The 13,762-nt window shown below is 40.5% G+C and overlaps 1 protein-coding gene across 11 annotated transcripts in view; it reads right to left on the bottom strand.

Annotated features, from left to right (window-relative positions):
• The window catches only part of Tanc1 (tetratricopeptide repeat, ankyrin repeat and coiled-coil containing 1), a 223,565-nt gene extending 221,932 nt beyond the window's left edge, over nucleotides 1-1,633 (bottom strand). For 6 of the 11 annotated variants that reach the window (XM_040294339.2, XM_040294344.2, XM_040294338.2 and 3 more), the window contains exon 1: nucleotides 1,341-1,533. In XM_040294339.2, coding sequence (XP_040150273.2) covers nucleotides 1,341-1,515 — 175 coding nt within the window. In that variant the 5' untranslated portion in view covers nucleotides 1,516-1,533. Of the gene's footprint in view, nucleotides 1-1,340 lie in introns of all 11 variants that reach the window. The other 5 variants (XM_040294337.2, XM_040294343.2, XM_040294346.2 and 2 more) reach the window with 4 other exon arrangements.
• Between the last annotated feature and the right edge of the window lie 12,129 nt (nucleotides 1,634-13,762).

Raw genomic sequence — 13,762 nt, 5'->3', positions numbered from 1 at the left:
TATTAACTTCTGCAGTCTGGTGCGTCTGGCATTTTTAGAGTTAGTGACCTCAACAGTCTGGAGACCTTTCCTCCAAGATTCTGAACCATGAGCTTCCTAGCTACACGCAGCATGAGGTCCTTCTCCCTTTAAGATTCAGCTTCCCTTTACCTAGTATCCCACCCAGAGGATACCACTCCTAGGGTCAAGTTCAAGATGAAGGTGCCCTCCTCACCTCCCCCAGTAGACTACAGCAGAAAATAGCGCTGTGACGAGTCCCATCACTGAAGACACCGGGAACTGAGGCTGCCAAGAGTATGTCGACCCAGCTGGAAGAAGACGGTGGCCAAGCCCGGCGTCCTCTGCCCCTCTGCCTCGGCGCCGCATTTCTACCAGGCCACCACCACATTTCCTCCCGGAGCCTTACACAATAAGTTTAAGTTTTGAAAACGCCAGTCCAGAGACCTTTCTGTCTACAAACACGCCACACAATGCCTAGGGCTTCCTTCCCCGCCAGCCGCTCCGGAAAGCCGCCGCGCCAAAGCGGGGAGTCCCTCACACCCCTAGCGCTGCGCCCCGCACCCCAAAGTCCTCCAGGACCCGGCGTCCTGATTAAATACCCACAAAGTAACCACCTTGCATTCAAAAAATAAGGGGGCTCACAATACTGGTACAATCTTCATGTTTATCAGCTCCCCCCAATAAAATAAATGCCGTTAAGGTCTAATCGTAACTCACACCCTCCCCACCCCCATTAAAGGAAAGAGCATGGATGTGTTGACGGGGTGTTCTCGGAAATGAAGACTAGACTTTCGGCCCAAAGAGGGGCAAAATGATTCTCTTAGGCTTAAGTTCACTCTGCAACTTCCCGATCCACGCCCCCCAGACTATTCCCACCCGGCGGTGCCCGGCGTGCCTCTCCCCCGCCTCCCCGCCCCAGGTACCAGACGCAGCTCAGGGCCCTTCCAAGCTCTGGACTACGGAGGAGGCGGGAAAGGGGACTAGCAGGCGCGCGGGGCTGGGGTGGTCCCGAAAATCAAGCTTGTCCCGCGTGCTCCTGGTTGCACCCAACCCAGGTCCACGGTGACCCGCTCGGTCCAGAGCGCAGGAAACTGCGCAGGGTAGGCGCCGACTCCCCAGAGGCGCCGAGACCAAGGCCGGGAGCGCCCAACATGTCTGTGCCTATCCCCGGAAAGCTCCCGACTGTGCCCGCCAGAGGAGGGGGCGCTCCAGAAACTTTCTCACACGCCTTTACGCTTTTCTCATCACCCTTTCCTCCTCGCGGAGACCCTCTCCTCCAATCTCTTTCCCCGGCAGCTGGCCCTGCCCTGGACACTGGGAGGCCCGGCAACGGGAGTTACCTGCCGGTAAAGTTTCCAGCTCTTCGGCGTGGATCCCCACCCCCAGAGCCAGGCCTCCGGGCGCGGCCGGCTCGGCGCTTCGCGGCTGCCTCTCCTCCAGCTCCCGCAGCTGCCACAGTGAAGGCTGTGCTCCAGCCCGTCCCCCTGCCTCGCTCGGCCCACACCCGGGCCTCATTGGCAGCGCGAATCCCCGCCCTTGCGCGTGTTCCCGAAGGCACCTTCCTCTCGCGCGCCCGCCCCGGCCGCGCCTCCCGCGCCCCTCCCGGCCTGGAACTGCGGCCGCTCCCGGGACCCGCTGGGGCTAGGCGCGCGAACTTCCCGTGGGGCACGGGCGCGGGCGCTGCGCCTCGGGGCTGGTCCTCTTGGGGCCTGGTCCCTGCGGGCGGCCCCCTAGCTTCCCTGGAAGAGACTGGTCCCCTGGGTAAGCGCCAGGGCCCTTCTAGGACAGGACGAGATGGATGATAGTCTTTTTTGCAGCCTTTTAAAAATCAATAAAGTGACCCGGCCTTCCCTCTTTGCTGCCTTTTGAAAACAGCGAGGAGGACATATGGGAGCAATTAACCGATCTGAAGTTTCAGTGAATGCCTTAGGTTGGCCTGTGTGGCTTTCTTGGATTTTTCTCTCCCTCACTTAACTGTACAGACACACAAACACTCATTTTCTGGGGACAAAATGAGCTAAGAGAAATGGAAAGTATAAAAATGCAACTCTCCACCTGGGTCTTTTTCTTTCCCGAAAGCAAATTAGGGACGTTTGGGGATCTGTTATTACCCCAGAGACCCGGGAGACCCTGGAACAGAGTCTGCAACACTCCTTCTACCTCCCCTGGCTGTCCCTTGCTGTCCACACTAGATCCACCAAGGGCCAACTTCGTGAAGTCTGCGGGAGGAGGGAGTCATGGAAGGGGAGAACAGACAATGATGCTATTATTGTGTCCGATGGTGGCAGTAAATTAAACTCCCAAAATATTTTGTTATTCCCAGCAGAGCAAAAGTCAAAGTATGGCCTAGGGATTCCGGAGTCCTGTGTTCTCCAGATCCTACCAGGAATCCAGGCAACCAATTCAGCTCATAAGACCCAGTCCACTCTATCCCCAAAGCCCTTTGGGTTAGCCTTTCTTACAGAAGAGTCAACTAGAATCGCTGCTGCATTGTGTGGCTAGAGAGAATGACACGCTGGTCTCCCATTGGTGTGCCTGGAGCAGAGAATACAGAAGTTGCTATAAATGGATTTATTGGCAACCCCTACCCTTGCTGCTGCAAACCTGCCTTTAAAGACAACTGTGTTTTAAACAAGTTTCCTCCATAAAAACTTCAACCTCACGCAGAGCTTCCCAATATAAAGATACCAGCAGGAGTGGTGTCCACATATAAAGTTCTTATGGAAAGGGACAGGAAGCAAAAGGCCACACAACCTCTCTACAATAAATAAAAGATGGCAGAAATGTGTTGGATTTTTTTTTATCCGTAGTTCCAAAGACTTGATTATGACTATGTTGATATTTGAGCAGTAAATGTATCCGCAGCCTTGAGATCTTAATGAAACAAAGCAAGATACAAATATTTAAAACAAAATCCAAACCAAGTAAACCAGGAAAGCTATTGACTTCATTCTCCACTCCAAAAGGACTGAAAAATATGGTAATATTTTACTTAATTAACTTCTCTTGAAATGAAATGTGTAAAAACTTTTCCAATCTTGCAGCACACTGGAAAGTCAGACAGCAACCACATGATAAAAGAAGGACCCAAACAAAAGACGAAAACAGTCTACTCTGAAATACCAAAGAAAGACAGCCCTAAGGAGATAGACTGTTACAGTTTCTTGCTTCAGACCCATTCATACTGGGTGAAACGAATGATGAATGAAATTTATAATTTTTTGTTCTGTGTTTGGCTCTTCCCAGCTATATTTCCCAATTTTAATAAAATTACTTAGTTTAATTTGAACTCTGAAGGCAATGAAAAATTTCCCCTCAGGTCTCCCTAAATTGCAAGTAGAAAATTACATAGTATAAATTCGTTTATTTCTGGCATCTTTATTTTTAGTTGAAAAAGTTTCAGAAGTCACAATCATTAAAGAAGTAAGTTCATCACTGCCTAGTTAAGAGTGCTTAACATTCCGAACAGTCATGCAGCTAGCAATCTGAAATTTGTACATAGAAGGGCTCTGTCTCTCCTTCTTCCTGTAGTGTTTATATAATCCAAACTACATATATTATTATGCACAATCTGATCTCCAGTTTTTAAACAGCTACCATTACATACAGTATGTTGTACTAAGAATATCAGAGCTGTCTTAAGTTGTGGGTGAAAATGGTGAATTTTAGAAAAGTCAAGGCCAAAACACAGAGTAAAAAACAATTTGTGGGTGAGAAAACAAAAGGAGGCTTTCATGAAGATCAATTTTGAAAAAAAGAAAAACACTGAATATTTTCTAAGCACTTAATATGTAAAGTATTGCCTGAGCACAGGTTCAAAAAATGAATTTTAGTGCTTTTTTTAAGTGAAATAATTTTTATTTCTATAATCAGGAACAAAGCAAAAATTACCAGGAATTTTTAAGTATACTAAAATAATAATTTGAAACCATACAATTATTCAGTTTTGTAAAGTTATCAATAAAATAAAACATGTCATATATATTCTACATAGGTTGACAAACCCAAGCAGCTAAAGACTTTCATTTCTTAAATTTGGTTTGAGTAAATCTCTATTTGTATATTTTGCTAATAACAAAGAACATGGGATTTGGAACTGGAGGAAGACGGTTCCAAATAGTCCATCATTTGCTAGTGACTCCTGCTTAGGCTCTGTGAGGCCTTGGCTTACTCATCTGCTAAGTGGACTCACTGCTCACACTGGAGTGTTGTAATATTTAAGGAGTATCATATATATATTGGAATAATATTTTCAAGTGGTATGTAAACATTAGTTATTAAAATCAATAATATTAAATATGAAATAATTCTTGGCAAAAGAGTTATAAGGCAATCATTTTTCCTCCAAATATTCTTCAAATCCAATTATTGTATCTGAGTAATTTTTAAGGTAAATTTTTTTCTCCTTTATATCTGAAGTGGACAAGCATCTTAATCACTTTATTTTATCATTACACAAGTGTTAAACCTGAAAAATGGATATCAGAATCATGCAACTCTAGTCTCTGAAATCTCCCCCTCCTCACCCCTGAGTCTTCCTGCTTTTAGATCACTGGTTATAAGTGGCTTGCTGTCCAATTTCATTGCTTTTTAAAACTCTGTTTTCTCCTTAAAACATAGATGTTTTTAGTTAGTTATTAGATGATGGTTTGTTTGTATTTGGGGTGGAGCACCTCTCACCTCTTGCTTTTATTCTGAGGGAATCTGCTCATCTCAATTTTAAAAGCTCATTTATTACATTTCTGTTTATATCAGCTAGAAAAAAATTTAAAAAGGAAATACAGATCACATGAACATTATATGCTGTGTGCATTCCTCAAACACACACACACAATAAAACTAGATTCCATTTTTAATTCTGCCAACAAAGCTTTTCTCAAGAGAGTGAAATAAAACAGGAAATAATTAACTGATTACTGTACAGTATAAGTTACAGACCAGGGCAATAGGATGAAGAAAGTGAGAGAAGAATGTGCCTGGGGATGTTAGTATGCTTTTTCCCTTGTCTGGATTTCTAAGTATTTTTTTCCTTTTTTTGTAGTGTTAGGGATTGAACCCATGGTCTCAATACATACTAGGTGAGCTACCCAGCCCCATTACTTGATTTTAAATCAAGTTTAAGTTAGGATCATAGCCAGTGAGTAGTATAGTTAAAAAGTGAAATGTTTGAAACAATGTAGTAATTAAATACAAAAACTAAGGCAACACCAAAAAAGGAACTAAGGAAAGGAAGGGAATCCATACTCAAAATAATTCAGCACAAAAACGTGTTTTTACTTCTTTGGAGGAAATTTTTTGTGTTTATAGAATTCATTCTCCTTTGGTTCTTCCTTTACCTTTTTACATTTGGGGGAAGAAAATAATTTTTAAAGATACAGAGAACAATAAAATAAATTGAGTATAGTTAGAAATCACTTGGGAAAAGCAATAAAATCACATACCCCTCCACAGTCCCTGCATGTGTAACGATCCATGGTCACACACAGTATACCAATACCATGGTCAGATGTGGGCTAATGGCAGACATTCATCCAGGCACACGGAAAGCCATTGCTATGCAGTTAGTGAAGCTGTTAAATTAAAGGACTCATGGGACATATAAACCCACCACAGGTCTAGCACATGGCCTGCCAATATTGTAAAAACTCATCCAATATGGGCTAGGCAGTGAATTATTGAAACTGATAAGGAATCTGCTGAGGGAAGAAAGCAGGGAGACAGATTCAAAGGGTTATATTTCTTCATAAGAATATGGGAATAGCTAAATTCCTGGGAGAATCTAGGTTAAGATGGCATGCCGTTTAATATTTTATTTATTGTTTTGTTTTGGAGATTGTCCAGGCTAGCCTCGAACTTGTCACCCTCCCGCCTCCGACTCCCAATTAGCTGAGACTACAGGCATGCGCCTCCGTGCCTGGCAATTTGACGAATGTTTTAAAGATACATTTAGTTGAACTATCATGTGGCAAAGTGGTCTTCACCGGGAAACAGGATTTTACCCTCTTCAGGAACGGTAAAATTAATCTATCAGGTAGTAATCCCTCCAAAAAATGTTGAATCTGTGTTAAGATAGCTGAAAAAGAAATGGACTATTTGAGTATAAAGATGCATTTTAATATTCTCCTTCTTAGGAGTGTTGCTTCCCTCTTTTTGGCATGCTTTGCAAGAAGAAGCACTGAAGTGATGAAATCAGGCTCCAGCTCTGACTTGGGCACTGCTTGAGATTACTGGGGATTCATTTGATCTTTGTGAGACTTGAAGTCCTCCTAACCTATGAAACAAGGAGGATAGCATAGAATCCCTGCCTCAAAGTTTTATTGGAAGATTAAATGAAATAAGGCAAAAAAAACACTTAATAAATTAGAAAATATTCTGCAAAAGTTAATTTTTTATTTAATAAACATAAGCTGTTTCCCTTCCCTGTTTACCTGGGACCACTTTGGTTTGAATAAAGATTTGATCAGAGCTGTCCAGAATGCCCCATCTTGTACTCTGGGGAAGACTGACTTAAAGATGATTTAATAATAGATAATAACTCCAGTGAAGCTGTCAGATTTTCATCTGGAGCAAATTGGAGGTTCTTGTCTCCAACAGTAGCAGTCAGGAATCATCTACTGAGATAAATATTTTCTCCTGTGTTAATGTTAAAGAGGAATACCTGTAGTATATCCTCTACAAGTGTGCCTTACTTCATGCAAATCCACATATGAAAATTCCTAATTATGTCAATTATTAATGTAAAGGAAATGTTTCCTCTAAAAAATTATTGCTGAGATTCTTTGCAAGTGCCACTACAATCTTATTAGTTATTTATTAGTGATGATCCTATCAATTCTCTAAAACAGCATGGACTAAACACTAGTGAGATTATGAACGTCAATCCCTACAAACATTTGTGACCAAGTGCTAAACAAAACTGCTTTGCAATCCCAGCAGCTTGGGAGGATCGTGAGTTCAAAGCCAGCCTCAGCAAAGGCAAGGTGCTAAGCAATTCAGAGAGACCCTGTCTCTAAATAAAATACAAAACGGGGCTCAGGATGTGGCTCAATGGTCGAGTGCCCTAAATTCAATCCCTAGTACCATGAAAAGAAAAAAAAATGTTTTGCAGCTGCATATTTATTCAAAGAAATGCAAATTAAGAATTTAGAACCTAATCAAAGATTTGGTTGGGGTGGGGGGGCATAAATATGGAAAGCTTAGCCAGAATAAAAACTTTAAAGCCCAGTTTGCTTTTTCCACCTTGACAATTCACAACCTAATCCACAAATGGATGAGGACTATTGGTATTATCAATGAGAAGATAATCTATTTGATAGAATTGTACATTAAAGGGCAACATAGAATAGACAGCACTTATTTCTAAGCCAAAAGGTGTGGGTAAAAAGGATTCCCCCATTTAGAAGGCTGTTTTTAAAACTAGTCTTGGGATTTTAATACAATAATTAGAAGTATTTTCGGTCTAACAGTGTATTAAAGATCTGATCATTTTAGATTTAGGGCAGAAACTGTTGAACTGTAAACTTCTACTCCTCTTTATCTTCCTGTGTCATGTCTGTTTCAGTGGCTTTTGCAGGAGTCATGGCTGCCTAAGAGAAAATAGGACACTGTGTAATTATCAGGAGAAATTAAACCACCAGGCTTCATTAGAGAGCCACCCCTTACCTAAAGCGTTTGCTCTAAAAACCAGCTACTTAGTAGAGATTGATTGGACTATTCAGTGAGCTGTAGCTAAAGCCCTGCTACCTTTCAGTGATTTCCAAGCTCTTCTTAAACCTCTTTTTGCTTTCACAGCTAATCTAGTGCCTCTTCACGGTTTTCAGTGCCTTTGAAAAGACCACCTGAAGGGAAGGAGATTACTGATACAATTACAATAGAAACAGGTTAAAACAAGATGTCAGCAACCCAAAATAAGACAGCAGTCACTGGGGGTTAAAGTAAGATAGTGTCCTCTTTGCCTCTTCATCTTCTTTCTAATTCACCACAACCTCTACCTGACCCCAGGAGTCAACAGGGATATTAGAGGCCTACATCTTGTTGGGCAAAGAATTGTCATAGCAATTGGGGAAGTCTAATCTGTGAAACTATATTTTACTGATTATTTAAAATCAGAGAAATTAGATCACTATACATTGTTGGTGGGAATATAAAATGACACTGACTCTTTGGAAAATGGTTTGAGTTTAGGGAGGGAAAAAAAAAAAAAAGCTAAAACCAAAACCTAAAAACTACCTAGGAACCAGCAATTGTGGACATTGACCCTGGGAGAATGAAGACTTGTGTTCACATGTTTTGTCGTTGTTTGTTTTGGTACTGGAGATTGAACTCATTGGTGCTTTACCTCTGAGCCACATTCCCAGCTCCTTTTTATTTATTTATTTGGGTTTTTTAAAATTGTTATTGTTTGTTAATTTTGAGACAAAGTCTCACTAAGTTGCTTAGGGCCTCCCTAATTTGTTGAGGATGGCCTGAAACTTGTGATCCTGCTGTCTCAGACTCCTAAGTTGCTGGGTATGCACCACCATGTCCAGATCACATGAAGATTTTTACATTAAAAGTTCATAACAGCTTTAGCTGACAACTGGAAACAACCCAGAAAGCCTTCAACAGACAAATGATCAAACAAACTGTGATACCTGCTGACCACGGAATATTATTCAGCAATAAAAGAAATGAGCTTTTGACGAACACAACATGTATTTAACTTCAGGGAATTATGATGAATGAAAAAAGCCAGTTTCAAAAGCTTACATACTGTATGATCCATTTAAATGACCTTCTTGAAATTATAAAATCAAAGAAACAGAAGAGAGTAGTGGTTGCCACAAGTCACTGATTCGGGGAACTCTAAGGAGGACTGAGGGAGGTTGATTACAAAAGGGCAACAGCAGGGCTAGGGCTGTAGCTCAGTGATGGAGCACTGCCTAGCACATGTGAGGCACTGGGTTCAATCCTCAGCACCACATAAAAATAAATAAATAAAATGAAGGTGTTATGTCCATCTACAACTAAAAAAAATGGCAGTAGCAGGGATCCTTATTATGATGGAAATATTCTATTTCTTGACTGGACTATCACTATCCTTGTGGTAGTGTACTGTGTCTTTGCAAGATGGTATTTGATATAGAGTAAAATGATCTCACTACATAATTGTATACAACTGTGTATATATTGAAAATAATATCAAAATAACAAGTTTAATTTTTTAAAATTAGATGGTTGGGCTGGGGATATATAGTTCAGTAGATCACTTCCCAGCAATGAAAAAAAAAAAAAAAGTCAGGAAGCTGAAAACATAGTAGGAAAAACCATGCTGAGAAGAAAAAAAAAAAAGTCCTGTGTATCCTGTGTATCATCACTCAGAATGACAAATATATCAAAAGCCAAGTCTGTTTCAAGATGTTGATTAAAACATAACATCCAAAGAGATCCCTGAGAAAAATGGTCTTTACAATAAATAATGGCAGAGTGGCTTAAAAGCCAGAACAACCCAGTTCTTCCTTTCCTTTTGCCCTTGAAAAGTGATTAACTTCTTCTGCACCCCAAGTTAAAATGGTTATCTTTTTTTTTCCATCTAGTGGTGATTGAATACAGGAGCACTTTAGCACTGAGCTACATCCCCAGTCTTTTTTAAAATTTTTTTATTTTTAAATTTTAATTTGTTATATATGCATCACAATTCACATTACACATATAGAGCATAATTTTTCATATCTCTAGTTGTACACAAAGTACAGTCACACCATCCATGTTTTCATACATATACTTAGGGTAATGATGTCCATCTCATTCCACCATCTTTCCTACCCCCATACTCCCTCCCTTGCCCTCCCTCCGCTTTGCCCTATCTAGAGTTCATCTAATCCTCCCATGCCCCTGCCCCTGCACCACCACATCATCATGAATCAGCAGCCTTAAATCAGAGAAAAGATTTGGCATTTGGTTTTTTGGTATTGGCTAACTTCACTTAGCATTATATTCTCCAACTCCATCCATTTACCTGCAAATGCCATGATTTTATTCTCTTTTATTGCTGAATAATATTCCATTGTGTATATATACCACATTTTCTTTATCCACTCATCTACTGAAGAGCATCTAGGTTGGTTCCACAGTTTAATTATTGTAAATTGTGCTGCTATAAACATTGATGTGGCTGTGTCCCTGTAGTATGCTGTTTTAAAGTCCTTTGGGTATAGACCAAGGAGTGGGAAATCTGGGTCCTTTTTATATTTCATTTTTGAGATGAGATTTCACTAAATTGCTGAGGCTGGTCTTGAATTTGCTATCCTCCTGCCCCGAATCTGGAATTACTGGGCTTACAGGTGTGCACCACTGCACCTGGCCTGCTAGGCTTTTTTTTTTTTTTTTTTTTTTGTATTGGGGATGGAACCCAGGATTCCATGCATAAGTTCTCTACTATTGAGCTACATCTTAGCCCTTTTTCATTTTTTTATTTTGAACAAGGTCTCCTTAAGTTTGCCAAGGCTGGTCTTGAACTTGTGTTCCTCCTGCCTCAACCTCCCTGATAGTTGGAGTTACAGGTGTACACCATTATGCCCAACCTGAAAGCAGTTATCTTGAGAGCTAGCATAAGAATTCCTCTCAGGAAGGTGTCTTTATTGGGAAAACATTGTTTAGGGAAGAAGATGAGACCCTACAGTCCTGAGTTACAAGTGGCAAGGCATCTGTGACAAAGGCCAAATTGCTCTGAATGTGACAGAGGAATTTGTGTTTGCTTCTCAAATGAGGCACTGAGATGAAGCTGCAGGACAGTGGAAAGTATGAGGTTACACGAATAAAGGCCCTTTAATGCTTCCAAGAATTTCCCTGAAGTGATGTACAGCTGAAGGATATTTCATGAATTAAAGTGCTTAGATTAAATGTGAAGTTGTTTGTAGAAATTGTGTTGCTTCTGGGTGTCCCTCTATGCCATTTTCCCTCAGTCCCTGAAATACTTTAATGATGATTTTTAACTATTTTGCAATGCATGGCATATAGGACACAACAAATCGCAACGATTATTATGATCAAAAATTCAAATTTACATGTCTTAATAAAAATGACTAATCATTGTTGTTGTTGTTGTTTGGTACCAGGGATTGAACTCAGGGGCACTCGGCACTGGACCACTGAGCCACATCCCCAGATCTATTTTGTATTTTATTTAGAGACAGTGTCTCACTGAGTTGCTTAGCACCTCGCTGTTGATGAGGCTGGCTTTGAACTGGCGATTGCCTCAGCTTCCCCAACTGCTGGGATTATAGGCATAAGCCACCGTGCCCAGCTAACTATTGTTTGATATACCAGATAATGCTACAATCAGAAAGAAAGCTCAAGTAGACTTATGCAACAATAGAGTATAATTGGCTCACTGAAGTGGCAAAGCCACAAGTAGAGTGAGCTTAAAAATGGAATGATATTCAGCAAGGTCATGGAGGATCCATTTTCTTTCCATCCTCTGCTCAGCCATGTACAATGTTAATACCATCCTACATCCTGACACTGATACCCCTTGTGAATGTAATGTGGCAACTGGCAAATGTAACTGGGCTCTGTGCCTCCTTGTTTACACCCAGTAGGAGAAAACCATATTTCTGTTCCAATATTCTAAGCAAGAGTCCTGAAGTCACCTTGACTGGATCATCTGCTATCCAACATCCACTTCTAAATTAGTCACAGTAGACAGTAGGTGTGCGTGTGTGTGTGTGGAACATGCCAATTAAGTTAGTGAAGTCTGTTCTGGTATTTGTGCAAGGGTTGACTGTTTGCTTTGAGACATAAGGGCTACACCTGGAAAAGGAAACCAACAAATTTCTACATCTGGCAAATATGGATTGTTTTTGGTGATTAAAACAAAAACAACCAACTAAACAAAAAACCCACAAGATTTTCTGGGAGCCACGATGCATTCCTGTAATCCCAGCAACTTTGGAGGCAGAGGCAAGAGGATCTCAAGTTTGAAACCACTTACCCTTCAAAATTAAAAATTAAAAAGGGCTGAAGATGTATCTCAGTGGTAAAGCACCAAAGGCCATTGGTTCAATCCCCAGGACAAATAGTTTTCTTTTTTTTAAAGCCATATTTAAAAAAAAAAAAAAAGGTTGGGAATCACTGGTATAACAGGATATAAAAGAAGGTCAAGAGAAGAGGTAATAGATGGATTTAAAATGAAAAGGATTAGAAGAAAGACTTGCAAAGATAAATTAATTTTAAGAGTCTTGACTAAATAAGATGCTAATAAGTTTTTTCCACTGAATGTGAATGGCACAGAGATCTAATTATAAGATTTATTAGAACCATCAGTAAAATAGAACAGAAAAGAATAGAACAGGAGCTGGGTGGGGTAGCATATACTTGGGAAGTTGAGACTGAAAGATCCCAAGTTCAAGGCCAGCCTCAGCAACTTAGAACCCTAAGCAACTTAGTGAGAACTTATCTCAAATTAATAAACAAACAAACAGAACAACCTGCAATGAATCTCATCTAAAAAGGGTGGGAACAAATAAGAAATGGATACAAGTAAAAAAGCATCTGAGACCCAATTTTTAAAAATATTTTCTTAGTTGTTGATAGACCTTTATTTTATTTACTTATAGATGGTGCTGAGAATCAAACCCAGTGCCTCACACATGCAAGGCAAGTTCGCTATGGCTGAGCCACAGCCTCAGCCTCTTTGAGATCCAATTCTAATGGCAACATTTGTGTGATCTTTTCCCCTTTTACTGTAATACTTTAAATACTACAAATGGAATGAAGGAAAAGCATAATCTTTAGCAATATTGAAATTACATAATATTTGTATTAGTTTTTGTGGCTGCTGCAACAAATTATCACAAATTGGGTGGCTTAAAACAACGGAAGTTTATTTTCTCAAAGGCTGGAAGTTCTAAGTTCAAACTGAAGGTATGAATAGGGCTGTGCTCCTTGATCCCCAGAAGGCTCTGAGAAGAATCTTTCCTTGCCCCTTCCAGCTTCTGATTGCTTTTAGGCATTTCTTGGTTTGTGGTACTGTAACTCCAGTCTCTCCATCTTCATAGGGTCTTGTCTCCCTGGGTCTGCATCTTTCCTTTCATCTGTATCAAATCTCTCTTTCTCTCTCTCTTTTTATTTCTTTTTCTCTTAGAGGATATTGACATATCTTTTTATCTCTCTTTCTCTTATAGGACATTGACTTTCACCAGGCAACCCGATACAATATTTGTTAGAACAGGAAAATAAGCCAGCAAAATTGAATAAAGATCCAAAAATGAGATTTAAATATATAAATCAATTATATTTGCTAATGAAATGTTTATAGGGGACTGGGGCTGTAGCTCAGTGGTAGAACACTTGCCTAACATGGATGAGGCACTGGGTTTGATCCTCAGAACCACATACAAAATAAATAAATAAAATGAAATTTTTTAAAAAAGAAATGTTTATAGTTTTTTTTTAAATCTACTTTCACTAGCAATTTCCATTTATTTATTTATATATTTATTTATTTATTTTGTGTGTGTGGCACTGGTTATCAAACCTGAAGTCTCACACAAGCTAGGCAACTGCTCTACCACCAGGCTCTGCCTCAAATTTCAAGACAGAGTCTCACTATATTGCCCAGGCTGCCCTCAAACTTCTGATCATCCTGCCTCAGCCCCTGGAGTATCTGGGATTATGGGCATACTCCATTGCTTCTGGCTCTGCGGGTTACTGGCAGTACCTAACAGGCAGTCAGCCAGAAAGGAAACCTGGGAAATGTAGTTTTCAGACTCCTAGCCCCAGC

The sequence above is a fragment of the Ictidomys tridecemlineatus genome, chromosome 7 (assembly GCF_052094955.1).
Source record: "Ictidomys tridecemlineatus isolate mIctTri1 chromosome 7, mIctTri1.hap1, whole genome shotgun sequence".
NCBI classification, from domain to species: domain Eukaryota; kingdom Metazoa; phylum Chordata; class Mammalia; order Rodentia; family Sciuridae; genus Ictidomys; species Ictidomys tridecemlineatus.
This window is presented reverse-complemented; position numbering and strand designations above follow the sequence as displayed.